The sequence below is a fragment of the Indicator indicator genome, chromosome 4, assembly GCF_027791375.1.
Source record: "Indicator indicator isolate 239-I01 chromosome 4, UM_Iind_1.1, whole genome shotgun sequence".
In the NCBI taxonomy this organism is placed as follows: domain Eukaryota; kingdom Metazoa; phylum Chordata; class Aves; order Piciformes; family Indicatoridae; genus Indicator; species Indicator indicator.
Genome location: NC_072013.1, coordinates 5,041,702 through 5,067,300, shown reverse-complemented (window position 1 = coordinate 5,067,300; position 25,599 = coordinate 5,041,702). Strand labels below are relative to the sequence as shown.

Genomic DNA, 25,599 nt, shown 5'->3' with positions numbered 1-25,599 from the left:
TAGCCACACGTGGCCTTTCTGTTCTACAGCAGTTTGTTTGGCTGCAGGTGTCGTTTCAGATGACACATGGCTTGTGTAAGAGGGCTCAGAAGTTTGATTTTGGACATTGACTGGTTAAACATAACCTCACAGCATTGCCCTCTGAAGTCACAATCCTATGTGTCACCTAGCAGAATGGCACTGTGATGAGGACAGTGATGTCAGTTCATCTCTGCATGTCAGTGTGGTAGGTTGACCTTGTCTGACCACCAGGTGCCCAGCAAGTTGCCAACTCCCCCTGCTCAGCAGAACAGCAGAAGAAGATAAGATGAAAGGCTCATGGGTTGAGGTAATGACAGGGAGGTCACTCAACAATTACTGTCACAGGCAAAACTTGACTTGGGGAAAATTACTTTTGTTTATTGCCATTTAGTAAGAGAAATAAACCAAAACTAAAACACTTTCCTCCCACTTCTGCTTTTTCCTAGGCTCAGCTCACTCAGGGTGTCTACCTCCTCCCACCCTAAGCAGCACAGGTGGATAGGGACTGGGGGTTTGTGGTCAGGTCCTAACACTTCATCTCTGCTGCACTTTCCTCCTTGCACTGTTCCCCTGCTTCAGTGTGGGGTCCCCCCCACAGGATACAGTCCTTCATGAGCTTCTCCAGCATGAGTCCTTCCCAGAGATTGCAATTCTTCGAGAATTGCTCCAGCATGGGTCCTTTCTTCCTTTAGGAAGAAAGTGTTCCAGTGTGAGCCCCCCACAGGCCACAGTTCTGCCAGAAAACTCACCCTTGCCTGGGTTCCACCAGGAATTCTACCAGGAATCTTTTGGCACAGGCTCTCCACAAAGGTGTGGCTTCCTTTAGGACATGCCATAAAATTCTAGAATCATTTAGGTTGGAAAAGATCATCGAGTCCAACCCCACTCTACCAAGTCCACCACTAAGCCATATCCCAAGCACCACATCTACCTGGCTTTTAAACACATCCAGGGATGGCGATGTCCACCTGCTCTTGCATGTCCTCTACAGGCTGCGGGGGTGGATGTGCTCTACTCTCCTCCTTCATGGGCTGCCAGGACACAACTTCACCATTGTCTTCTTCATGAGCTGCAGGAGAATCTATGCTATTGTGTCTGGAGCCACCTCCTCCCCTCCTTTGAGTCTTATTTGCCGCCTTAATAGGAATGATGCTGCTGAAAACCATCTGTCTTCAGCTCCGTGCCAGCACTCAGACTTGTCTCCTCATAGTCTTGCTCATGACTGAGGCCCAAGAGTAACTTTCTGAAATGTGTGAATGGCTTCTGCCCAGGTTCTGACAGACATCACTGGCTGTCTTCTAAGAAAGAGGGCAAAGACTGACAGGGCCCTGGGGATGTGTCCTGTGGTAGACCAGGTATACCTTATTTCAGAAAGCAGAAGATATTTCTGGAGTTCCCCATATCTACATGCATTTCTTGTGATAAAAGCAGGTGTGAGAATTCCCAGGATAGGAAGCCTGCCCTGTATGAGATGTTTTGATCCACTGTAAATGTCTTTAAAGAGAAGTTGTCCTCTCACCCAGCCTTCTGGCTCTCAGAAGTCACCCAGCAGGGTAAAGTCTACAAATTCAAAGAAGGAAGGTGGTCTTGATCTAGATGCAGAAAAGGGAAGCTGTTTAACAGCAAGAGAGGTTGGGCAATGATCCAGAAAAGGCATGTGATTTATTTTATCTACATGACTCTGTTTCTTCCCAGAAGTGTGTCAGCTCTAGTTTAGTAATCCCAGGTACAACATTCTTTTCCTAGGCTTTGCTCCTAATGCTTTTCCATAAGAAATGCTAGAGAACATGCTAAAATTCAACAGGGCACCCAAATTCTTGGTTACAATTCCCCCAGGCTTGAACTCCTGTCAGTCTAATCTCGTTTCTGAGATAGTAATTCCTGGAATGTGTGGATACTGACACTGCAAGGCCAGGTACTGAAATATGAATGAGAAGTGAGCAAAGAGTCACTAAATTCATTCAGCTCTTAGCTGTTCCCCCTTTCCTTCTATTCCTGGTGTCTTTTGGAATACCCTGCTTCCCAGGAATCTGCAGCAGCCTGAAAACCCTTGTGCTGCCTAAGTGTCTGCATCTCTGTGAGTGTTGGAGGTGATCCCACTTCAGACATCCCACTTCAGGCCTGTAATGTCCAGATTTCAGAAGTGGCTGTCTCTTAAACACATGCTTCTCCTGTTCAAGACTGTGGCTAGTTAGGAACCCTTACCCAGTGGAACTTTCCTAGTGATTACTCCCAATTTCGTTGTTTCCCTTGCCAGCTGCATCCGGAGGCTGATGTTGTAAATGTTTCCCAGGTAAACAAACCTGTCACCCTGGGCAGGTCTGGTTCTGTGATGTTGGAAACTGGATGCAGTCATCCAGTATCTAAACAATGGGCTCCGTGTGCTGGCCGTCTCAAACTGCTTCCACTTAGTAACTTTGCCTTCATCCTTCTCTGAAATCCAGGTAACTGAATTAGCAGCAGAGCTCCTTGCCAGCAACATAACCAAAAGCAGGGGTTTCATTTCTCTATTCAAGTGGAAGAAGCTCTCAATGGAGCAAAGTGTTTCCAGCAGCATCTCCCCTCCTGCCCCCATCCCTGCTTCCAGACCACGGATTCTCAAAAAGATATTTGATTTCAGTGAAAGCTCAGCTGACGTCCCTGCAATATGCTCAGGTTCTTGCTTTGTGTTTCCTGGGAAGGCTGAAGGCTCCTCGGGGATTCTGGGTAATTGGGTTAGTGGCCAGCTCATGTCAGGAAATTAAAAGGCAGCCCTGATCAGGTTGCTGCTGCATGGGATTTAGTGGCTTTGTATTTATAGAGTCTTCTGCCTCCAGCCCGTGCCAGAAATATCACTGTTGGAGGCATCCGAATGAGTAAAAGAGAATGACAAATTATTATTTTTTTTTCTCTAAAATACCCCTGTGTTTAAAAACAGACAGGCAATCCCTGTCCTTTGAAAGAGGACCTCCAGGTGCAGTGCGTGGCATCTCGATATCTGTATCATCCACACCCAGCTCTTTTCCAAAGCATAAACTGAGCATTTGTGATGTGTCTGGAGCTGTACTGGCTGCTGGTGTGCTACAGATTGTGTTCTGCCTTTGACAGGGTGGTGATAATTCTCCAAAGAAGCTTCCAGGGGGTGGGCTGCCCACGAAGTCCACAGAGGGCTAATGGCACTTGGTATCTGTTCTTTGGCCATAGGACCAAGAACCTCTCCACACTTTCTGCCATATACAGTGGATTATGAATCTCTTTGGTTTGGTTCCTCCCATTAATTTTGAGTTATTAATCTGCCTAGATTCTTGCCACAACTGACTACATCTCCATTCATGAATACGGACTTCCAAACATGAAGCCCAGGCTCTGTTGATGTACATCTCACAGAATCACAGAATGTTAGGGGCTGGAAGGGACTTTGAAAGATCACCCAGTCCAACCCCCCTGCCAGAGCAGGATCACCTGTACCAGATCACACAGGAGCACATCCAGGCAGGTGCAAAGAGTCTGGGTGCAAAGCTCCTCAGCCCCACAGCAAGCTACTGGTCCCACTGGACAACCCAACAAGGTAGCCCTGTTATGCCTTTGCCCATTTGGGAAGGCTGGTCCAGGGGAACTTCAGCCTTGAAGCCTCCCACTCATGTTGTGGTGGACCCTTTGCAAGGCAAGATGTCCATCTGTGTGGGGTTAGAGAGACATCACCTGTACAGAGGTTTATGATAAATGCTTTGTGCTTTCTGTCATCAAAAGTGGTGTTTAATGCTCTTACAACTTACTCAAAAAGGTGAAGCTGACAAAAGATGCAACCATCCAGGGGTGTTTAGACCCCAATCATTATGCTACAAGTGTTTAGGTGTTTCTCACAATGCAGGAGGTAAAATCCTCTGAGATGAGCAAGAGTTGGGTGGGACTGAATGCATGTCCCTCTGTTCTACAACAGCTTAAGGCACGTGCATCTGTGTTTTCAGTCTCTGGTGACTTACATTCACTAGTCACTCATCTTTGCTGAGATTCCCAATTCCTTCACCTGACTCACCTTTGAAGACTGTGCCAGCCCTTAGGCTTCAGAGTATCCTGAGAGGTGGTTTACTCAGAGTTGCCTGGCACAGCTGTTCTGACTGAAGAATGAAATAGCAAGTGGACATAGTTCTTAGTGTTGGAAAAGCCACTGCTGAGGTGAGGACCTCAGGAGAGATTTCAAAGCTGCAAAGTCCAGGTAGAGTTGCTCTAAGTGGCTGGCCAAAGCAGCAGCACTCTGTGTTGATGGGTCTAACTCCCTCACCTCTATGGACCTCCAACACAAGCAGGCCTGTCTGCAGAGATGGGGGCCTCTCCATTATGTCATGTATTTAAATATTTGGTTCTTGACCCATCCTTACGTTCCTCTGCCTGGTCCAAAAGGCTCACACACTCTACCTAAGCAGACTGAGACAGAAAACTGGGCTAGAGAAAGCATTGGTTTGACCCTGCAGGAGTTCCTTTGATGTTCAATGAAGAGAACTATCTGTTATTGTTGTTCCTCAGGTAAATGTCTGGCTGATGAGATTAACGTGGAGGTGCCAGGCTCTCTGGTTGCCTGTCAAGGGAGCCCAGATGCACAGAAGGGAGCTATCAAAGTAAGGTGAATTTAACCACATGCAGGGCTGCAGGTTCCTCTAGGCAGCAAGCACCACTTTGGGGGATGTAGCTCTGAGCACTACTTCTTGGAAAGTCAGTGAAGCCAGAGCTTTGTCATCTTTCTAGGTCCTCTTGTGAAAGACATCCTTGGTCTTTTCCTGGCAAGCATGTGCTTGCAGCTTTTCCTTTCACACAGAACTTCCCAGCCTGCTGCTGGGCAGGCATTACTGCCATGAGTGACATAGCCAACAAAGGTGCTGTCCTGCTTCAGGCTGTTCAGACAGCTGGGATGAGAAGCAGAGCAGAACATTTGCATGGACCATGGACCCTGTGGGTGCATGTGTGCCTGTGGATATTATTATAGAGAGCTGAACAAGGTACTGAGGGTGTTCTTTATTCCCATCTGCCCTTGGAGTTCTTGTTAATTCCTGACTTTCCAAGGTGATTGAGAAGTGAGATGAGAGAGGCTCAGCACAGGAAGGAAGCTGTACATTTGAGAGACAACAATAGCTAGTGTTGTAGAGACACCTCTGCAGACCTGGCAGCCATGCAGCTGGCACTGGAGGAGAAGAGTTGGTTTGCAAGCTGTGATCCTGTATGCTTTGGACCAACCACCTGGGACATGCTGCTTGTGTTTCTCCATGTGAGGAGCAAGGATGCTTTGTGCCATTGCTCCAAGCCATATGACAGCCTCTGGCAGCAGATATCACCAGGTAAAGCAGGGCTAACCCATCCCTCTGAGTCCAGGGACTCTGTAGCCAGACAGACAGCAAAGGAGCATTGTTACCTGACCAACATATCCCTGAAAACATCAAAGATGGAGCAGGCTGCAATATCCTGATTGAACTGATTTTATCTCTCTATAGACCTCTGCAACAAAGGAGATGGAATTTTCAACTCTACTGGCCACCTCCTGAGGCAAGTTCTCCACCCTCCCATTGCTAGTGCCATTCCCAGGCTTGACCTGCACCGTGTTTGGTGCTGGTTTTTTCTGGCCATGCTGACATCAATTTGATTTCCTGTATTTGAAATGGGTTGGGCAATTGCACCAACAAGGAGATTTTACAGGGACTGGCCTCTGGCCTCTTCTTGCAGGAGTGGAAGAGTGTAGTGGTATACTGGGGTCTTATCCCTTTCCCATACTGGAATTTCAGAGTAACAAAAGAGAGTCTGGTCGTGCTGCAGCCTCTCCACTGTTGTTAGACAGAGATGCCTTTCCCTATGGTCTGTTTCTTTTCCCATCTTGGCAAGCCTAACTTCTATGGTCACTGTTCTCTGTTTCTTTGATAGGCTTCCTCCTGGCTCAGTCACCCCATTGCCACATCCTGGTGTCTCTCTTGAAGTTCAGAGCAAAAAGGGAGAGGGAGATTCTGTACAAGACAACTTAGGCACAACTGTTCTCCCTTCCTTTCTTCTCTGACCTTAGCTACACTTTCCATCTTGGCAATGCCAACCCATGTACTTTAGACTGCTCCTCCTGGGGACTGGGGCATCTCTGTTAGCTACAGAGCAGCACCCTAGCTCAGACCCTGGGAGAGCAAGCAGGTTGCATTGGTGCAGAAACTACATCTCAAGGATTAGGTGGGCAGTGGGCACAGGGCCTGGCTGGTGTGTTGGGGAAGCTCAACAAAAGCAGCCATGTGGGCATTGCTCCCTGGCCAGCACTTGCCCTATGTTCTCTGTAGTTGTTTCCTTCTTGGTCTAGACACATAGTACCATGCAAACCCTGTAGCTTGGCTCCTCTGTTAGGTCTTTTGGCAAGATAGATCTTTCTGTTCCTGTCAATTCATGGGCATGTGATAGGACTCAATGGAAAGTGAGGTGAGGCTAGTAATCTGACACAACAGCTGATACTGGGCCTAGGCTGCATCTCCCACTGCCCAGGGCTTAGCTTCACAGAGCTTTTAAGATTATTTTTAGTCCGCAGAAAATAAAAGAGAAACTAAACCTGGCTCTGTGTGCTGTCACCTCTGCACACTCGGCTATTTTTACTTCCGACAGACTCGGCCTGAGTCCAGCTTTTAAAAAAAGCTGGAATTATTTTACTTCCATTAAGAAAAAAACCCCAAAGCCTGATGTTATCAAGTCAGCAAGAGGACATCTGATCCCAAAGTTGTTAGGCAGACATCTCTCCGAGGGGCATGTCAGAGAAATGCAGGGAGCTTGAACAGATCAGCAGATCAGCTCTGCCACTGCAGAAGCTTGGTGCTGGCAGAGACCTCTCTGCAAGAGCACTTGGAACACGAGTGGCACCCACAGGACGCTTAGAAAACTGACATTGCTACCCCAGGCAGGATGCTGAGCTGAAAAGTCCTGCACAAGTCCTGCCCTCCTCCACTCTAGGTCAGAGGGGGCTCAGACAGGCAGGGAAGCCGAGAGCTGCTGAAGCTGAGCTGGGATTCAATCCCTATGGCAGACACTGGGGTTAGCTCCACACCTGGTCAGATGGGGTGCCTCAACTCTTATGCAGGGTCCTAACAAGATTCAGTGAACAGCAGCACTTCCTTGCAGCACAGGGGAGTGGGAGGAGTGGGGGCAATGTTTCCAGCACAGATAGCCTTCATTTGTGAGGAAGCACCTGCCAGAAAAGAAAGTTATCAAGGGGTGGTACTCACAAACACTGCCCTGCACTGTTGCATCTCACATTGTGTATGTATGTAAGTCTTCCACTGCTGTCCTAGCAGCCCCTCCATGCTGATACAGTCAAGAAGGAAGGGATTCAGGAGTTCCTGTGATGCTGACAGTTTTGCAGGATGAGTTCCTTATCACCTGGGAAGTAGCCAGTTCTGATCCACACAGGAAATGGTTTTGTGCAGGAACTGGAAGGCAAGGCAGCTGCTTTCTCTTGCTGCTGTCTTGTTGTCAGGCCATGACAGCAAATCCTGTGTAAGTCTTCTGTATGGACCAGCTGCATCTTGTAAGTGGCCACTGCACCGTGCAGCTAAAGCTTAGGTGGCTGCAAGTTTGGTGTAAAATTGCCCATGGGGGTAGCGTATTTACTGCTTGTCCCTCTCTCTCACCTCCTTTCCATGCATGCTCTCTCACTTCCATTCATATCTCTTCATTGCATCCCCCTCCATTTCTTCTCTGCTCAGTGCTTTCCTTTATGCTGCTTCTCTGAGCTCACTCACTGCATCTCCTCACTTTATTTTACTGCCCCTCTCAGAGCTGCATTGTAACCAGCCTGCCTATCTTAAAATCAGCCACTAAGGCAGTCAGAGTAGAAAAGCAGGCATTAACAAGCTCAGGACCAGGTCCTGATTTTTGGCCATGCCCTTTCTTCCCATCTCAATATAACCCATTTGCCTGTCAGATCTGTGGGGAAGGGATTTTGCCATGATGCCTATGTCTTGAGTGTCACAGTCAGGGAATCAGATTGAAACACTTTTGTGTGCTGTAGCACCTGCAGGGGGGCTGCACCCAGCATCTGGCACTACGTAGGGGTCAGCCTGTCCACCAGCTCTGTGGCTGGAGTGATGAGGACAGGGTAGAATAATGGTACTGCAAATGCTGATTGAAAACATTTGCCTCAAGGAGTGTTGCACAGGATGGGGAACAAGAGGACAAACTTGTTCAAAATTAACAAACCAAAGTCCTTGGGCAAACAGACCTCTATCTGCTTGGTGAGGGAAGGAGGGATGGAGGGCAAATCTCTCTGCATCTCTCTTATCTTTTTTTAATGCACTTAAGTCCTTTGTGTCCTTATAATCTGATTGAGGGTCCCTAATACTGCTGCAACCTGTGCAGCCTTCCCTCTGCCAAGGACTGGAGGATGGCATGCTTCTCCTTGGGAAAAAGGAAATGAGCTCCTTCCCCCATTTCCTCCCTACCCCTCCCAGTCTTCCCTCACTGCTGCTTATCAAACTGCACGGTGAAAGCATCCTGGAGGGCTGTGTGTTGCTCTCCCCTGGGTGTCTTCCTGCACCAACATCACCCTGCCCACTGGTGTGAAAGAATGGATTCCCCTATGACCCTTCTGCAAAGGTCCTAGAGAGCTGTAACTTAGGCCTGAAGTCCTGCAGCCTGTTCTAGATTGTTCTATAATGTTTGAACAGTGTATTCCTGACCCTTTCCATTTTCTTACCTGGTTACTTCATTCACTGGCAGTTCCTGAAATTTGTCTCTCCTTCCTCTCCAGGCTTACAGGTGGATGTCATTCATGACAGAGCATGAATCTTCTCTCTTAGGAAAGCAGGGCACATTTACAGAGGGAAAGAAACCATGGGTGGAAATGAAAGTTCCCTGCTTCCTCCAGGACTTTCTTAATGCTGTTCCTCAGGGATCTCCCTAGATAATCTCAAGTTTGGGATTCCCTGGCTTCCCTACCCGAAATCATTCTCTGTATATGTTTGGGCTTCCAGGCTACTTGCTGCTGAAAATGGAAGTAAAAGAAGCAATGGGCAACTTTTTTCAGAGACACCTACTATGTAATGGATGAGTAAAGGGGGTACTTAGGTTTAGGGATGTCAATGAGTTCCCCACACAGAATCAGAAATACAAAATGGGGTAAGGGAAGGAAATTACTCAGTGTGATCTGAGTTCACCTATTTGGCTTCATATCTTTCTTTGCATCTTCAATGTCTGCTGTCCTCCAATGTCTGCTATCCTCCCATAGCAGCAGCACTGGAGAGCCCCAGGCCTGCTCATTCCTGATTGTTCTGCTCAGTGGGAGCAGCAGGACTCTTAAAAGGAAGCAGCAATATAGCATAAATAACGTCATGCCTGTGAGCCTCTGTCCCCACACATCATGAAGCCATGCAGGTAATGCCACCTATCACTCCTAGGGGTGCTGCTACAGTCAGAGAGATTTTGCTGTCAGACCATAGAATTGAGTGCTGTTGTCCTGGCTGGTGTTGGTTATTCTTTTGTGTTGCTGGTGGTGCCATCTGTCAGTCAGGCTGGGTTGGATGCTTAATCTGTGCAGAGTATCGGGATCTAGATGTTGTGACAAGTAACAGTTTTGTGTGGGGCTGGTGTGAGCATTACAGTAAAAGCTTTCTCTTTTCCGTGATACGGTAAGTGAATGTGTCAAGAGTAAGTGACAGACATGAGCCTCTTCCTAGGGTAAAATATTTGCCAGCAGACTGCAGATTTGTCAGATCTACAAACTGTTCAAAAAGCATCACTTCAAAAGTGACTTGGAGTGTTTGCTTTTAGTTGTTCATGTTTATGTAGTGGATTGATTGCAAAATATCAGAGGCTTAATGTGATTAGCAGTAAGTGTATCGTGTAATTGGTTCCCACCATCAGACTAGAGACTCATGTGTGTTTCTAAGGAAGTGCTTGTGCAGTGTCAATTCAAATTTTTATTTTCTTTGAATTCTCCTACAGTTACCTTGAAAGATTTTTTTTTTTTTCCCCAATAGCTGTTTCTCCTGGCAAGACTGAGTTACCCCAGTTGCACAAGAACTTATTACCAGAGACCTGAGAATTGGACAACCACCTATGGCTTTGTTCACAATTCATTCTTAACATCATACTTTGTACTAGTGCAGCATCTGGGCTAGTGCTGCCGCTATGGGTTTTTGCGTGTGGACAGTCAGTGGTGCTTCCCAGTCATGGGGAACTGTTTGCAATGTGTTGCTTGCAGTCTGAGTCACTGTATTTTGAAAGAGCTGCAACAAATTCTTCAGTATCTCCCTACTACAGCTTTATTGTTGCTTTATTGTAGTAGAGGTTGTTTCTGTTTGTTGGGGTTCTAACTTCTATTAAATTTGCTTTACTTGATCAAGGCTGAAACATCAATTCATAGTTCCTAATCTATTTGCTATAGGTCACTTTTTCAAATATAAACAGTGAGAGGTTACAGAACATTTAACTTCTCATTTTTAAGAACAATCTATTTTTATAACTGCAGGTTTGATTGACATTTAAAGTCTTCCTTTTTAAAGGCAAGAACACCTAGAGGGCATTGAGGTCTGAAGGTTTTCATTTGTCCAACAGATTGATGGTGATTCAAAAGTTTGAATGGGTTAATTTTTGTCTTCATTAATGTTTTGAATAAAAGTAAAGCTCACAGCAGCATGGTTAGAGCTGGAGGCAGTGTAGCTGTGTTATTGGTAATGCTGGGTTCAGATGAGATCTCAAGTGTTTGGGAGAGGGAAGCTCCCTGGAGTGTGGGGAATGTCTTACTTAGTAAATTTTAGCATCTGCATGTCAAGGTTCCCTGTAGCACTAAGGAATCACGAGGATTTATCTTGTTTTACCTGCAGGTGTTCGTCTGGATCGAGTCCGTGGAGGTCGTCAGAAATACAAGAGGAGACTGGATTCTGAGAGCAGCACTTATCTGAGCTTGCAGATCCCTCCCCCAGCTAAAAAGCCACGTATGTACTGGTCTGGAGTTGTGGTCCTCTGAGCAACCACTATGTTGCTTTTTACTGGTCTCCAAAAACGTACAGGGGAGCAGTTGTCACTTGATGATCTTGGAGGTCTCTTCCAACCTGGTTGATTCTGCGATTCTGATTCCCATAGTGGTGCCCAGCACGAGGATTTTTTCCTTCTGATCATAGTGCAGAGGCAGATCAGGTAACACCTAAGGTACAGCCCAGGTGCTGTGTTCATTGTACCCAGGGTGAAATACCAGACCTTTCCTAGGAGATCATGTGAATCCATTCAGATCTGATATTCTGACCTCTCCCTGTATTCAAGCTACCATGCTGATTTCCATACTACCCAAGAGTTCTCTAAAGTTTTCCACACCCCACCAACTGATTATTCATGCCTCCTCCTACCCTTGTTGGACCTATCTAAGGCAATGGCTGACAACCTTACAGTAGCTTCCTGCTTTTGTCACCCCTGTAGAGAGCTGCTTTGGCATAGGCAGATCACTACAGCTAGTGTAGCTGCAATGTAGTCTTCTCCTGTTGTGACTGAAACCATTCCTGAGGTCCTATAGACTGTAGTCATGTCTTATCCCAGGAAGGTCCTTCTAGAAAGGGCTGTTATGACAGCTTACATCATGAGAGATACTACAACAACTTCTCCTTTGAAATGTGCAGTGACTAAGATCGTCTCCCACTTGCTGGTGGCTGAGCCAGAGAAGATCTATGCCATGCCTGATCCAACCATGCCAGAGAGTGACATCAAAGCCCTGACAACCCTCTGTGACCTGGCAGACAGGGAATTGGTGGTGATCATTGGCTGGGCAAAGCACATCCCAGGTAAACAGGAGAAATTACAAGGGTGTAAGCATGACCAGCAAAGGGACTATTATTTATCACTGTCCTTATCAGTTTTGTCTTCAACCAGGAATTTTACATGCAGTGATGGGTGGAAATTACTGTCACAAAAACTGCTTGTGGTGGGTAACAAATTCCAATGGCGTAGGTGCATAAACTGATGACTCCATGTGTGTGTGTCCTGGGATTATGCAAAAGGCTTTTAGATGATATGTCAAAGTTCTTGGTTGTACCTGGCACTGAGCGGCACAGCAAAAGCACATGGGAAACTACCCTTGGGATGGTCAGTGGACTTGGGAATTTTGCAGTGCATAAATATTTGGTCTGTTGTGTTTATAGATAAGTAAATGTTATGGCAGTGACTGGACTTTACAGTTGATGACAAGGCAGGTACCCTTCTTGTCTGTAGTGAGCATTTTACTCCGTGTCAGGAAAGCTTTTGTTGTACTGGATTCATCACAGAACAAGTCTCATTGGGAACCTACTCACTGTTGTCAGGGAATCTCCAGGCTTCTACGCTGACCAATAATGAAAACAACTTATTGGCAATGTGGCTGGCCTCAGAAGGCTTACTGACTATATCCAATGAGTGCCTTGCATCTGCAGGTACGATAAACCCAAGCTGAAGGAGCAGACATGGTCCTCAAGGACGTTCTGGGGACAAAAATTTGGAGTGGGAAGGGGAAATGCCCCCTCTCTGTAGTTTGCCCCAACTTCTGACAAAAATTGCTGGGCTGGATTTGGGTATGCAGCAGGTTAGCCAGAGAATTTAGGGGATGTCCCTGGGATTTACATGGCTGTTTTCCAAAGCGCTTCAGACGCTCACTACGAACAGCTCACTACAGCTCTCTCTTCCCTTCTGTCCTCCTTCCTTGTGTCAGGAGAATGTCTGAGGCTCAGCCACAGAATCACAGGATTTAACCCATACTACACATTGTGTCTTCCACTGCTCAGGTCTATGTTCTCTTGCTTTGCTTCTAGGGTTTAAATTCTTCCTTGGTAAAGCAACTTAGCACAAGTGATCAGACAGTTTAGTTCTCCCATGTATTTTGTTGCTCTTTGTAGCTCCTCTTTGGCTTTTTGGTGGATGCTTCTTTTTTTTCAGAGACAGTACTTCTCCTGTGACTCAAGGGTTAGCGGTTTCCGGGGCTGTATATACAGACTGTTAAGTTGTGAGACTGAAGTCTGGAGAAATTCTTTCAGGACAGTGTTTCTGAGTAGAGGTTAATCTGAGTGGTACCCTTCCTTACAAGATCTGCAGTATCTGCAGGGATTACACCCATCACTAGTACTGGAATCCCTCTGAGGCTGATTCATCACTAGTGGGGTTACAGTGGCGATTAGGGAACTCAACCTGGATTGCTCCATTAACCCAGTACTTGAGCTGTTAACAGGAGTGGCTTTTATGCAATGCAATTAGCTGCTGTGCCTGTCCAGTGAGGTGCTGCTGGGTGTTCTTTTAACCTTGGCTGTTTCTGTTGGTACAGGGTGCACTGCTGTAGTTCCCCAGCTTGTGGCTCTGGGATGCTCAGCTCTGTTTTCCTACAGAATCTTCCAACCTGCCAGAGTGAAATTATCCCAGAACTGGAATACAGTAGAGGTTACTCCTGCACTGTGAGAAAGGCTGTTTCTATCCTTAAGGCAGGGCATAAGTGCCATCATGTCAGTTTCCTTTGAGTATTTTCCTTTCTTACCAAAGACCCTGCAGCATGTTAACAGCCATCAGCCTGGCACAGTTCAGACCAGCTGCAGTATTGTAACAGGACTGTGTGCACCCCAGAGAGCTCAGGGATTGTTACATACAGGAACAGCACTGAGAAACAAACAATAAACAACAGTTCATAAAAATGAAACAAAATAGCCTATAGTTCTAAAACCAGTAGGAAGCATACTGAGTTAGGCAGCAAGGGGGCAGAGCAAGGCAGGGCCAGGAGGCTGCCAGGTGTCTACATTATCCATGCCCTGTATTTCTGCCTTCCAAGGATTTTGAGCAAAATAGGACATTGATTCCTGTGTACATGAACTCCTGGGCAGAAAGGGATGGAGAAAGGACCAAAAGTCACATATTCCTGCCTTGCAGTCACACTAGAGTTAGTAAAGAACAGCGTGATGTTAAAAGTCATACCAACCCTTTAGGATCCCAGGTGTCAGCACAAATTTCTGCCCCACAGTGTTAGCAAATAAAATCAGTTAAGCTTAAAGACACTCTGTTATGATAACAAGAAAGTATGATTTAATGGTGTTTAGCAAATGTTATTAGCTAGATAGCTTTATTAGTCATTAGCTCAAAAGCCAATCTTAGCCAGTGTCAAGTTGTTGTCCCCTTCTGTATGAGGCCCCCTTCCCACTACTCACCCTCCCCCTCTTTGCTAATTGTCTCTGAACAACATGTACCTTTTCTGCATGCCTTGATGTAGGGAGACAAGACTTCTCTGGAGAGGTGACAATGAAGGCTCTCCCAGGGTAGCTGTTGTGCTGTTCTCAGTAGGAAGATGATAGTATTAGCACAGAATGAAATATGGCAAGTGGAGTGACAGCAGCTGTGTCTGGAGTGGCCTCAGATCCTATAATTACATCTCCCTTTATTACCTCTGCTAATGGCCCTCCAGGATGACAGAAATGATAATAAATTAACAGATTATGAACTTCACTTGCCACAAATTATGTGACTTTTTTTTTTTTTAATTCTGGGAGCTTCCACTGCCAAACCACTGAAATAATAATAAAAAAAATACAAATCACCAAAAAAAGCCCCAGCAAACCTGAATGTCATGTCAGCTTTTCTCAACCTGCACCTGGGAAGGAAGAAAATATGCATGCAGCTCTGCTGCTAGAAACAGAGGCTTCTGTTTTGGGAACCTAGGGATGACAATGGAGCATTCACCACCTTCAGGAGCAGACTTGAGAAAAGCAGCAAGAAACAGATCACTAAGGGCATTTTCTGGGTGCTATGCCATCATAACAACTCAGGAATGCAGCTGCAGGGCACTGTAAGATGGTGAGACAGTTGAATTTCACTAGAGCTTCTCCAGTGGTATAAACCTCTAATAGAAAGCCTGTGATTTTGGCTAGATGCAGTTAACATTGACCTTTTCTGACCTCAAATTTTATAGCATGGTACACCTCAGGTTATATGATTTTCCCTTGTCTGTGCACATTGCAGTGATACAGGCACAGTCCTCCAATCCTTGCATTCCACACCTGTAGACACAGGAGGAAAAGGGTCTTGATTCTGTCAGATGAGTTTCAAGTTCACACTTGACACTGCAGCCCTCCTTCCTTCATGGCTGCTTGCCAGAGCTGAGTAGTTGGCTACCTGGGAGTACTTCTGACCAGGGTTTTTCCCAGGTGGGTATTTCCCAGGTGGGTAGGACAATGGTAGCTGGTTCTTCTGTTCTCCTTCACGTAGGGTCTCTTCCGTGGTCTCTGTTGTGCAGTTCCTACCTGCCATAATGGCCTCTGGGGAAGAGTGATTAACAGAGATGCTGGATGTACAGGCTAGGGTTAAGTTAACTTTTCTACTTTATTCTCTATCAGAAAAGTGTCAGCTGTGTCTGTCCTGGATCCTCTCTCTGCTACATGACTGTTTATGAATTTTGTGGGCAGACTACAGTGAGGCACTGCCATAACATGGGGAATGAAGATGCAGAAAGGCCATGTGACCCCAAAGTTGAACATAAGGCAGCAGTCTAAACACTGGGCTGTTCTTCATGGTCAGAGCTGGGAGAGGAGTGACCAAAGGAGCTAGAGACTGAGAGTGGCTGTGCATGGCACCATTACACTTGTCTCAGGGCAAATCTCATCAGTTCACTCTGCAGCAAGCAGACCAGAGGAAGCAGGATCCCAAGCCTATGAACCTGCATTTTGACTCAGGAGGGCTGTAGTCAGGAGCAGCATAGTGCTAACTGCAGGAGGGAAGGGGCAGAAGAGTGAGGCAAGAGGCAAGGCACCCCTGAAGTACTCACAGCCTGAGCAAGAGGTGGGGTTCACCCAGTGCAGGGCTTTGTGGAGCATAGGCTGTGCTGTGCAAGAATAACTCTCACAAACATGGAGTTGAATTTGCAGCTCTTCTTCCCAGTCCCCTGGACTCCTCTTTAGCTGTTCCCTCTGGCATTCCTCCCCAATGGTTTATTGATTCTTCCCTCCCACCCACTGCTCCCCTCAGACCTTGCACACACAACACGTGACAGCTGATTGGTATCTGTTAATTAATGTGGCCTGGGGTCTCTTTTCTATTCAGTGGCCTGATAAGGGAAATTGGATGTCCAAGGGCTGCCAGGCCATTATCACCCTTTGCTTCCCCTGGCAACACAAGCACAAAACATGGCGTAGTGATAAATAAATACCACTCACCCACCCTTCTGCCTTCCCTTCCCCAGCTGAGATAGTGCAGATAGAAAAAGAGAGCCCACAGTCAGTCAATATAGCAATCATCAGCTCTTTTGTTAATTGCCAACTTGATAACAAGAGAAATCAAATTATTGTCATGGTGGTGGCTACCTAGGCCTCAACGTGGGGAGACATGAGGCCAAGAACTGAGAGCAGGGAGGGCTGTGGGATATAACACAAAGCCAGGGGGGCTGGCAGGCTCCTGCACAGAGGCTAATGGGCTCTCAGGCCTCTTGGTGAACCCCAAGGCTCTGGGGGATGCTCTGGCTGAACCCCAAGCATCTGGGTTTCAAGAAAACTGGTAAGGGAGGCTGGTGGAGCATTACCACCACCCACCTCATCCACCACCAGCTGAGGGGTGCCTGAGTGCCCTATTCTCTCACAGCCCTGGGAACCTTTAGATGCAAAAAGCTGCCAAAAAGCACAGTCCCGGCCCGTCAGTGGTGGCTGGGACTGCCTATAAGGGACTGACACAATGTATTCGGCATCCTTGCTGTAATGACTTGCACAGTGCCTGTCTCCTAGGATCTTTTGTGGTCTGGCCTTCAAGGATACCTGGAACAGAAGACATAACAGAGACAGTTTTTCTTTCCCATGCACCCCACACTCAAGGGAAACAGTCCCTCTGTGTTTGCCTCCCTGCTTTATGAAGTGGCCTCTGGAGATGTCAGAGTCTGTCTCCAGGTGGTCATTGCACTTTCTGAATTTGAGGAGAATAACTTGGTTAATTGCTGGGTGCTGGTTTGGTTGCTACCATGCTTGGCTGTGATTTAGGGACTTGTATGGCACCATAAGGGTATTTTTGACACTGGGTAGGTTTGTTGGCTGTGTGGGGCAGAAAGCTGATGGTGTGGAGACCATGGTGTGATGCTATAGAAGAAGCAGAGGTCATCGAAAAGAGGTTATCACTAACCTCGGGTTGCAATAAATGCAGCCAGAGCATCAGAACTCCTGTTTGAGGCTGTGGGTGGACATGGGAGCAAAGAGAAGGATAAGGTAGTGATTGCCACACAGGCAGGGTCACATTAATAAGCTCTTAGAGGTTTTGCTCCACGCTCATTTGACCCTGCTTTTGTTTTGTAAGGGTTCTCCAATCTGTCCCTTGGGGACCAGATGAGTCTCCTGCAGAGCGCCTGGATGGAAATCCTCATCCTGGGCATTGTGTACCGCTCCTTGCCCTATGAGGACAAGCTCGTCTATGCTGAGGACTACATCATGGACGAAGAGCACTCTCGCCTGACGGGGCTGCTGGAGCTCTACCTGGCCATCCTACAACTGGTGCGCCGCTACAAGAAGCTCAAGGTGGAAAAGGAGGAGTTTGTCACACTCAAAGCTCTGGCTCTTGCCAACTCAGGTACAGCCCTGGCCCAACCAGCCTTGCAATCAGGAAATCAAGACCCACAGTGTTACCTGGCCTGGGAGGAAATCAGAACCTAGTGCCTGAGACTGTACTCTGCCTGTGTTATGCAACATCCTCGAAGCTCCTCTCTCTCCACAGAGCAGGACCTAAACTGGAGAGTGGGGAGAAATGAGGCTTGCTGCTGTTAATGCCCCAACTGCGCACTGACCATGTATTAGGGAGTAGAGCCAGGCACAGATGGGTTGGCTGCTGGTTTCTGGCAGTACAAGAAAGGCTGTGGAGCCCTTGTTCACTAGCAAGCTGACTCCCAGTGACGTTAGTTCAGAAAAGAGTATGAGGCCCACTCTTGCATTCACTTCAGTAGTATTGGTCAGTTACAGCAAACACAGAAACCCTGGTCCCAGTTTCAAGTCCCATAGAAAGCTGTGGGGCTGGGGCTACCTAGTTCTGTCCTGGAGGTGTTCAATGACCACAGACGCTGAATCCCCTTTTAACTGGGAGTCAGCGTGGATCTGGATGGTAGAGAGTGAGACACGATGGCACAAGCCTGATGTTGCCTGTTCTGTTTCTTCTTGTGAAGAAAACTAGAAAGGCCACAGCCCTCAGCCCAGTGCCTTCCATCTCAGTCTGAGGAGCACTGCAGCCCTCAGTTAAGCAGGCTATGGGAGACACAAGAGGTGCTGTGTGCTGCACTGGTGTTGCATAAAAGCCAGACACGTATTGGCTCAGGAGTCCCTTCTGAAGGGGAAACTGCTAAAGCTGCCGTGTGACAAGGGCTCCCTCTACATCACTTGAGTCCCATCATCTCACATCAGCTCTTGCCAAACTGCATGATGCAGGTCACAGAACTCACCCTTGCAGCCCAGCAGTGAGTCCAGTGTCTGTTTTGCTAAAGCCACCTTCCGAAAGGGATTAAAAGAGGGGGAAGCTCTATCTTTCGTGGTAGCTGACTCTAATCATTCTCTCAGTTTACATTAAAAAAAAAAAAAAGCAAGCACCATCTCTTTAGCATCACTTTGCTGGAGTTCAGCCTCCAGATACTGATCTTTGCTGAGCTGTGTGCTATGACCTCAGGTCTTTTTACACTTGACAGGCTTGACATGATAAAGTTCCACAATTGCATTCCTTGGCTGTAGGTACATTACCTCAGGTATAAGCAAGTGGTCCAGAACACTGTGAGGTGCCGTGTCTTGACCATTTTACACCATTCTGTTCCTCTTTGCCATCCTACTTCTTATATCAGCAGAAAATTAAAAGACAATAAAAAGAAAGAAATTGCTTTCAGCTCACTGATAAAAATGTTGAGTAGCATCTAGTTTTTACAGATCCCTCTGGATTTCCACTAAAATCTTCTCCTTCAGGGATAGTTCACCACTGGTAGCTACTTGGAGATCTGTCATCTAGCCAGTTACTAATCAATTGAAAGTGTGCTTTATTGATATTGCATAGTGCTAATTTTTTAATGAGAATGTCCTGTGGTGCTAAGCCAAATGCCTTATAAAAGCCTAAGTCTATTATATCTATGCAGTTAACTTTATCAACCAAACTTGTAATCTCATCAGAGAATGAAATCAGGTTTGTTTGACAAGACCTCTGTTCCAAAGTATTGTCTTGACTGGCAGTAGAATTATGGAATCCTTGAATTGTTTAGGTTGAAAAAGATGTTGAAGAACATCAAGTCTGACTGTTAACCCAACACTGCCAAGTTCACCACTAAATCAGGTGGCACCTAAGTGCTACATCTACATGTCTTTTCAATATCATAGAATCATAGAACAGTCCGGGTTGGAAAGGACCTCCAAAGGTCATCTAGTCCAACCCCTTCTGCAGTAAGCAGGGGAATCCTCAACTAGATCAGGTTGCCCAGAGCCCTGTCAAGCCTCACCTTGAATATCTCCAGGGATGGAGCCTCAGCTACCTCCCTGGGCTACCTGCTCCTGTGTTCCACTACACTCAGGGTGAAAAGCTTACCATCTTATACATCTTAATCAAATGTATTTCCTCCCCCTTCCTTCCTCCTCCCCCTTTATTTTGCCCCGGTTCATATTGGGCTAGTATGGAAATTATCAGATAAGACCTAGGAAAATATAATTATCACCTGAACTTTTCCAGTCATCTTGAATTTCACAAAAATACCAAGACTTGTTAATCATTAATCTGCCCTAGATGGGCCTCAGCCAGCAATTTCAGAACTCTTAAAGCCAAGTTATCCAGCTCTGCTGATTTCTGCAAAGTTTGCCCCTAACAGATGTCCAACATCTTGCATAAACAACACCTTCATATAAGACAGGTACATAATGCTGCTTTTTTCTAAACAGGATAGAAATACTGAGGACTTATCTCCTCTGCACTGCTATTAATACTTTAATCATCTCCAGGTGAAAAGAGCTTTCCTACAAGTGCTCATTTTTCTTCTATTTCTTAAATATTTGTAAAACTTCTTTATTGTCCTTAGCCCTTTCAGCCATGGATTTTCCTCCAATGTCCTTCACTTCTCTTATCGATTTTCCACACTTCATAACTTCTGATTCATATAAATTGCTAGTTCCCTTTTTCAGTTCCTCATATATTGCTTTTTTAGCTCTAATTGCAGCCTTTACTTTGCCACTGAACCAGGGTGGGCAGATGGCCAAGACTGGCCTCTCTCAGTTGTGGGACAGTGGCTTTTGGCAATGCAATTAACTCTTGTTAAAGTGCCTGCCTCCTGTCTACCAGGAAGGTCACAAAACTAAACAGGGAGAAGGGCTCCTGAGAGAGGCAGAAGTGCTAAGGTAGTGGTTGTGGCAGAGCAGCAGGACAGGTGCCACACCATGACATTTATCTGGCTCATGCTGTGCACCCAGACACTGCAGGACTTGAGCCTTGGTGCTGTCAAGTTCTTCACTGCAACAGAAGCAGTCTCCACTGATGTTGCTCTCTATGCTTTTAGTACTAAGCCCAGGGAACAGCTCTTACGGAACAGTCTGTGTCAGGAGTGCTGAAACACTGAGCAAAGATAGAGCGGAACAGCCATCACTCCTCAGGTGCCTTGGAGTTCTGGTTGCAGTGCTGTGGAGTAAACAAACCAAGGTAAGGATCAGGAGGCCCTAGCTAAAACATGTTCTCAGCTGGATGGGAAAAGGCATTCTGACTTCAGTGGTTTCTTCTAGTGCACAACTATGTAGGAGCATAAGCCACAAAAGTCCTGCTTTGTTGTTAGTATTGAGATGTAAGAGAGTAAAGTATGAGACATCATTTATAATGTTATTTGAGCCTCTCACAACACGCCTAAGGAAGCTAGAATAGGGCAAGTGTATTTTTCTAACGTAACTTTCACATTCAACCTTCTCCTTCTTTTACTATGTCATTTTTCTTAGTGTATTTTTTGCATGGAGCAGACTTGCAGAGCCTGCATGTGTGTGCTTTGCGTGCTGATTCCCGAAAAGGTAGGAATGCAGCCTGCCTCTGGATCAGGCCTCAGCTTCCTCGAGTCAGGGACAGGGTTCAAAGCTGAGCAGAAACATTACCACCTGTGCTGCCTGCACCTGCTTGCTGCCTACACCTTTTTGCAGCCTACCGTACAGGTAAATTCCTAAATTTCCCTTATCCCTGCTGAGTCTAATTGTTCATCCAATCCTGTTTCTAGGTACTTTCTTTCATATTGACCCTTTGTTTTGAGGAATTAAAATAAATGAGAACAAAAGCAAGACTTCACTCACTCTTGACTAGAGAAGTTGAGAGTAGGCTGACCTTGCCAGAGCTGTGGCTGATCTCCGAGTCCTCAGTGTAATGCACCAAGGACACACCTGCTGGGACTGGCAAAGAAATCCAAGTGAATTCTGTCTTTAGTAAGTGCATTTTAGAGAGATGAGAAATTAATTCTTAATGCCCAGAGCAGCAGGCATGTCCCAACAATATGGTCACCCATTTTTTTTGACAGAGTAGGGATGCTGCAGACTTCAACTTGTTACCCTTCAGAGCCAGCAGTCCCTTCCTAGGTCCTCTTTTCTCAGGATGAGAAACTGATCAACATGAGAAGCTGATCAACAGCACCTACAAGGTAGATCTAGAGGTGCTGGAATGTGTCCAGAGAAGGGCCACCAGGATGATCAGAGGGCTGGAGCACCTCTCCTATGAGGACAGACTGAAAGAGTTGGGGCTGTTCAGTCTGGAGAAGAGAAGGCTCTGAGGAGACCTTATTGTGGCCTTCCAGTATCTGAAGGGGGCTCCAAGAAAGCTGGGGAGGGACTTTTTAAGATGTCAGGTAGTGATAGGACTCGGGGGAATGGAGCAAAACTAGAAGTGGGTAGATTCAGATTGGATATTAGGAAGATGTTTTACACCATGAGGGTGGTGAGACACTGGAACAGGTTGTCAGGGGGGTGGTTGAGGCCCCGTCCCTGGAAGTTTTTAAGGCCAGGCTGGATGTGGCTCTGAGCAACCTGATCTAGTGGGAGGTGTCCCTGCCCACGGCAGGGGGGCTGGAACTAGATGATCCTTGAGGACCCTTCCAACCCTGACAATTCTATGATACTATGTGTAGTGAAGAGCCTTCCAGGTTAGCATACAGCACATCTTCATTTAAAGACATCCCAGACAGGCCAAACCTTATTTCCCCTAATTTTTCCCCAAGACATTTTAGTGCTGAGCTGCAGTGAACATGGTTGGGATATAGAAAGGGGATGTGTAGCAAATTCTGTACTAATGAGTCCTGTGAGGTCCCTGCCTTTCCTGCTCCTGCCAGAAGCTGCAAGAAAAGAGTTAGGTGAGGAGGCAGTGGGCCTTGTCCATTCTTATACTCACCCTGTACCCCATGCCAGCAATGCTGGAGAAGGGCTTCTGCCATGAAGCCCGACTTCCAGGCTAGCTGACCCTGAGGGACATGGTCAGGCAGCCTCCCTCCACCTCAGTGCTCTGATAGCTGTAAAAATTCATAGCTATTGATTTCGTAATTAACAGTTTATCAATGTTATTGATACCAGCTCACTGATGGATTGCAAGGAAATTAATCCTGCAACGTTATTTTATTTTTTTGCAGTCAGCTGCCAATTTTGAGCTTATTTCAGCAACGAATGGGGGAGTGGGGCAGGCTTTGATCTTTATTGCCCCAATTTCTCTCCCTGCATACCTACAGTCATTTAGTGCTGTTCAGTCTTGTCACCTTACAGAAGTCAGGTGGCAGAAGGACACAATTTTGGGATTCTGTGTACTGTACAGCAGCATCGGTACCCCAAAAACAGAGCACCTACTTTGACCTGAATCATGACTTATTATGAAGTGCTTCTAGCACCCACTGCGAACTGCAAATTCTGATGGACTGTGATTGCTTCTCCCCACTTGTCCCTCTAGCCAGAAGGACACTAAACAGAAAGGCTGGAGGACGTTTCTCTCCACATTAAACCTCTTGATACTTGCAGTTGACAAAACTGACACCCTGCAACTTGGCAGGAAACAGATCCCACTCACTCCTCCCGGATGGAAATTTTCCAGAGAGGCTACCTGGCTGGAAGAAGTTGCCAGACTGACTTGGCAACATGCTTCTCCCTCTCTACATCTTCAGAATCAACCTCTGTGGCTGTCTCAGGTCACTGTGATGACCTACTGGCTTTTCTCTGAGCTTCTTTGCCTGGCCTCTTTGATAGAAAAAGCAAATGCAGCAAGAACAATCCTTTTGCAGTAGGCTTCTTGGAAACATAACCCTTTAGTAGCCTCTAATTAGTGCATTCCTTCTAAACAGCTTCTTAAACAACTTTCATGCTAGACATAATATTTTCCCAACTGTTGTAGTACTTTATAACTCATGAACAGAAATAGCCTTCACTGTACATGTATCTTACAGCATTCAGAGTCATTAATTTGTGTTGTGCTCTCCACAGAGATGACAGATATTTCTAGAGAGGTTTTGGTCCATCAACCAGCTTTGCTCCCCTTCACTGCTGTCACACTGAGAAACCCACATCCTCGCATTTGTGGTGTTTGTGTCTGGTCTGAGCCAGAGCACTGGCACACTGTAAAGCCTGGCTGCAGTAGCAGATGGTGCAACTACACGTGTGTGTGTGCATGCTTGCCATAGTGTCCTTTTGCTGTTGCTTCTGGATTGATTACCCTGTGGGGTAATCAATGGGTTCGGTATTGATTACAAGTCTCTGAACAATGAAGGCAAGGCAGCAGTGTCTCCAGCTCTGTCTTTGTAAGAAAGAAACAAGTATCAGTAAGATAAAAAGGAGGGAAACCTGTGATGCTGTGTCTGGTTAGCTTCTCTGACTTAACCTCTCTGCTCTTTGGTGCTGGCCTCTCTCACTATGGCTCACCCACAAGTTTAGCAGGCTGTGTTCAACACACATTCCTCCAGTTTGACCCTGGTCTGGGTTACTACCTTTTCTTCAGAGACATACCAAGGAACTGTGTTAGCCTTGCAAACCCTGCTAGCCCCTCTGGCAGCTTGTAGGAATCTAACTGGCAGCCTAAGAGAAGAGGCCTTGCAGGCGATGCAAGTTTCTTTTACTGAAGCAGGGAACTCCCTGAGCAGCTGCTGGCAGTCTCCAAAAACAGGGGCATGTGCACAAAGGTGGGGCTGGCCACACCCCTGGGCACACTGGTTGTGACCTACCAGGTCTTTTCTGTCTTGCTGACACCCTGAGCAGCTGCACAACAATTAGGCAGTTTAGACAGATGAAGCGCTATAGCAATATTAATTATTCTTAATGAGATTGCTCCCAAGTGGCAGTACAGCAGCTGCTGCCCCTTGCAGGGTGACTCTCCTCATAAGGAGCATGGAGGGCAAGTGAATGTGTAAGTCACAAAAGCCCCCCACCCCTGACCCCTGCACAGCCTTGAGGTGACTGGCAAAAGAAGCAGGACACAGGACACAAAGTGTCACTTAACCCTGGCTACCTAACTGTCCCTATGCTGCTAAGGCCAACTCATTGGGCTGATGCCAAGCATCACAGCAGCAGCACCAATACCTGCCAGCAAGGTGGGTATTTTTTTTTCTTAAAAAATAAAACAACCACCCCTGGAGAAAATAAAAAAAAAAGGAAAAAAAAAAGAGAAAGAAAGAAAAGGAAGGCAAGCAACTACACCTTTAGCTTCAGGCCCAGAAAGGACTTCCTTACTCATGTCTGACTTACCTGTTTGCTGTGTTTTCTGTCTCCTCCCAGACTCCATGCACATAGAGGACATGGATGCAGTGCAGAAACTCCAGGACCTTCTCCACGAAGCCCTGCAGGACTACGAGCTGAGTCAGCGCAACGAGGAGCCACGGCGAGCAGGCAAGCTGCTTCTGACCTTGCCCCTCCTGCGGCAGACGGCGGCCAAAGCTGTGCAGCACTTCTACAGCATCAAACTGCAGGGCAAGGTTCCCATGCATAAACTCTTCCTAGAAATGCTAGAGGCAAAGGTCTGACAGCCCCAGCGCCAGCCAACAGTGGCCGGGGAAAAAACTAGAAACAAAGATGCAGACAACGGAGAGATCCAAACAGCAGCAGCAGGCACCGCCGGCTTTTATCTCCAATCATTTATTATGGAAGAATTATTTAATGTCTATCTGTCGGCGTGACTGCAGAATCTCATGTACAGGAAGGGGAAAACTCTTTTAAAATCAGTCACCTCTTTCTCTTTTTTTTTTTTTTGGTGGTTTTTTTCCAGTTTTTTGTTTGTTTTCTCTGTGGGAAATACCAGAATATGCTCTTGCACTTGTTGAGGTGGTCATCAGGGCTCAGTCCTTCTAAGCAGTGATGCTCTCAGTGCTATCCAGGCCACCTGCTCCCCAGCTTCCTCAGCCAGTGCTGGAGGGGGGAGTGGGGACAGAATCAGGAAGAGAGGAAGAATACAGTCAATATGAAACTATCTGCTGGTGTTGTGAGGGGTCAGATAGAAAGAGGAGCAGCCAGGGTCCTTCTTTTGGTCACCTTTCTGGCCCTAGCCATAGAGCAGACACTCTTTTGGCAGAGTGCTCTTGGACCATAAAAATGGCTGCCTCCCAGGCTCCTCTAGCAGCAGCTAACACTTGTACATACAGGCCCCACTTCTTACTGGGAAAGATGCTCCTAACTGTGTAAGATATTCTGCGACCTT

General features: G+C 46.7%; 1 protein-coding gene across 4 annotated transcripts in view; it reads left to right on the top strand.

The window, feature by feature from the left end:
• ESRRB (estrogen related receptor beta) overlaps positions 1-24,928 on the top strand; it is a 114,931-nt gene extending 90,003 nt beyond the window's left edge. For 3 of the 4 annotated variants that reach the window (XM_054400191.1, XM_054400187.1, XM_054400188.1), the window contains 4 exons: positions 10,830-10,940; positions 11,616-11,777; positions 17,269-17,538; positions 24,684-24,928. In XM_054400191.1, the coding sequence (XP_054256166.1) occupies positions 10,830-10,940; positions 11,616-11,777; positions 17,269-17,538; positions 24,684-24,928 (788 nt within the window). Of the gene's footprint in view, positions 1-10,829; positions 10,941-11,582; positions 11,778-17,268; positions 17,539-24,683 lie in introns of all 4 variants that reach the window. The other variant, XM_054400190.1, reaches the window with a different exon arrangement.
• Positions 24,929-25,599: the final 671 nt, after the last annotated feature.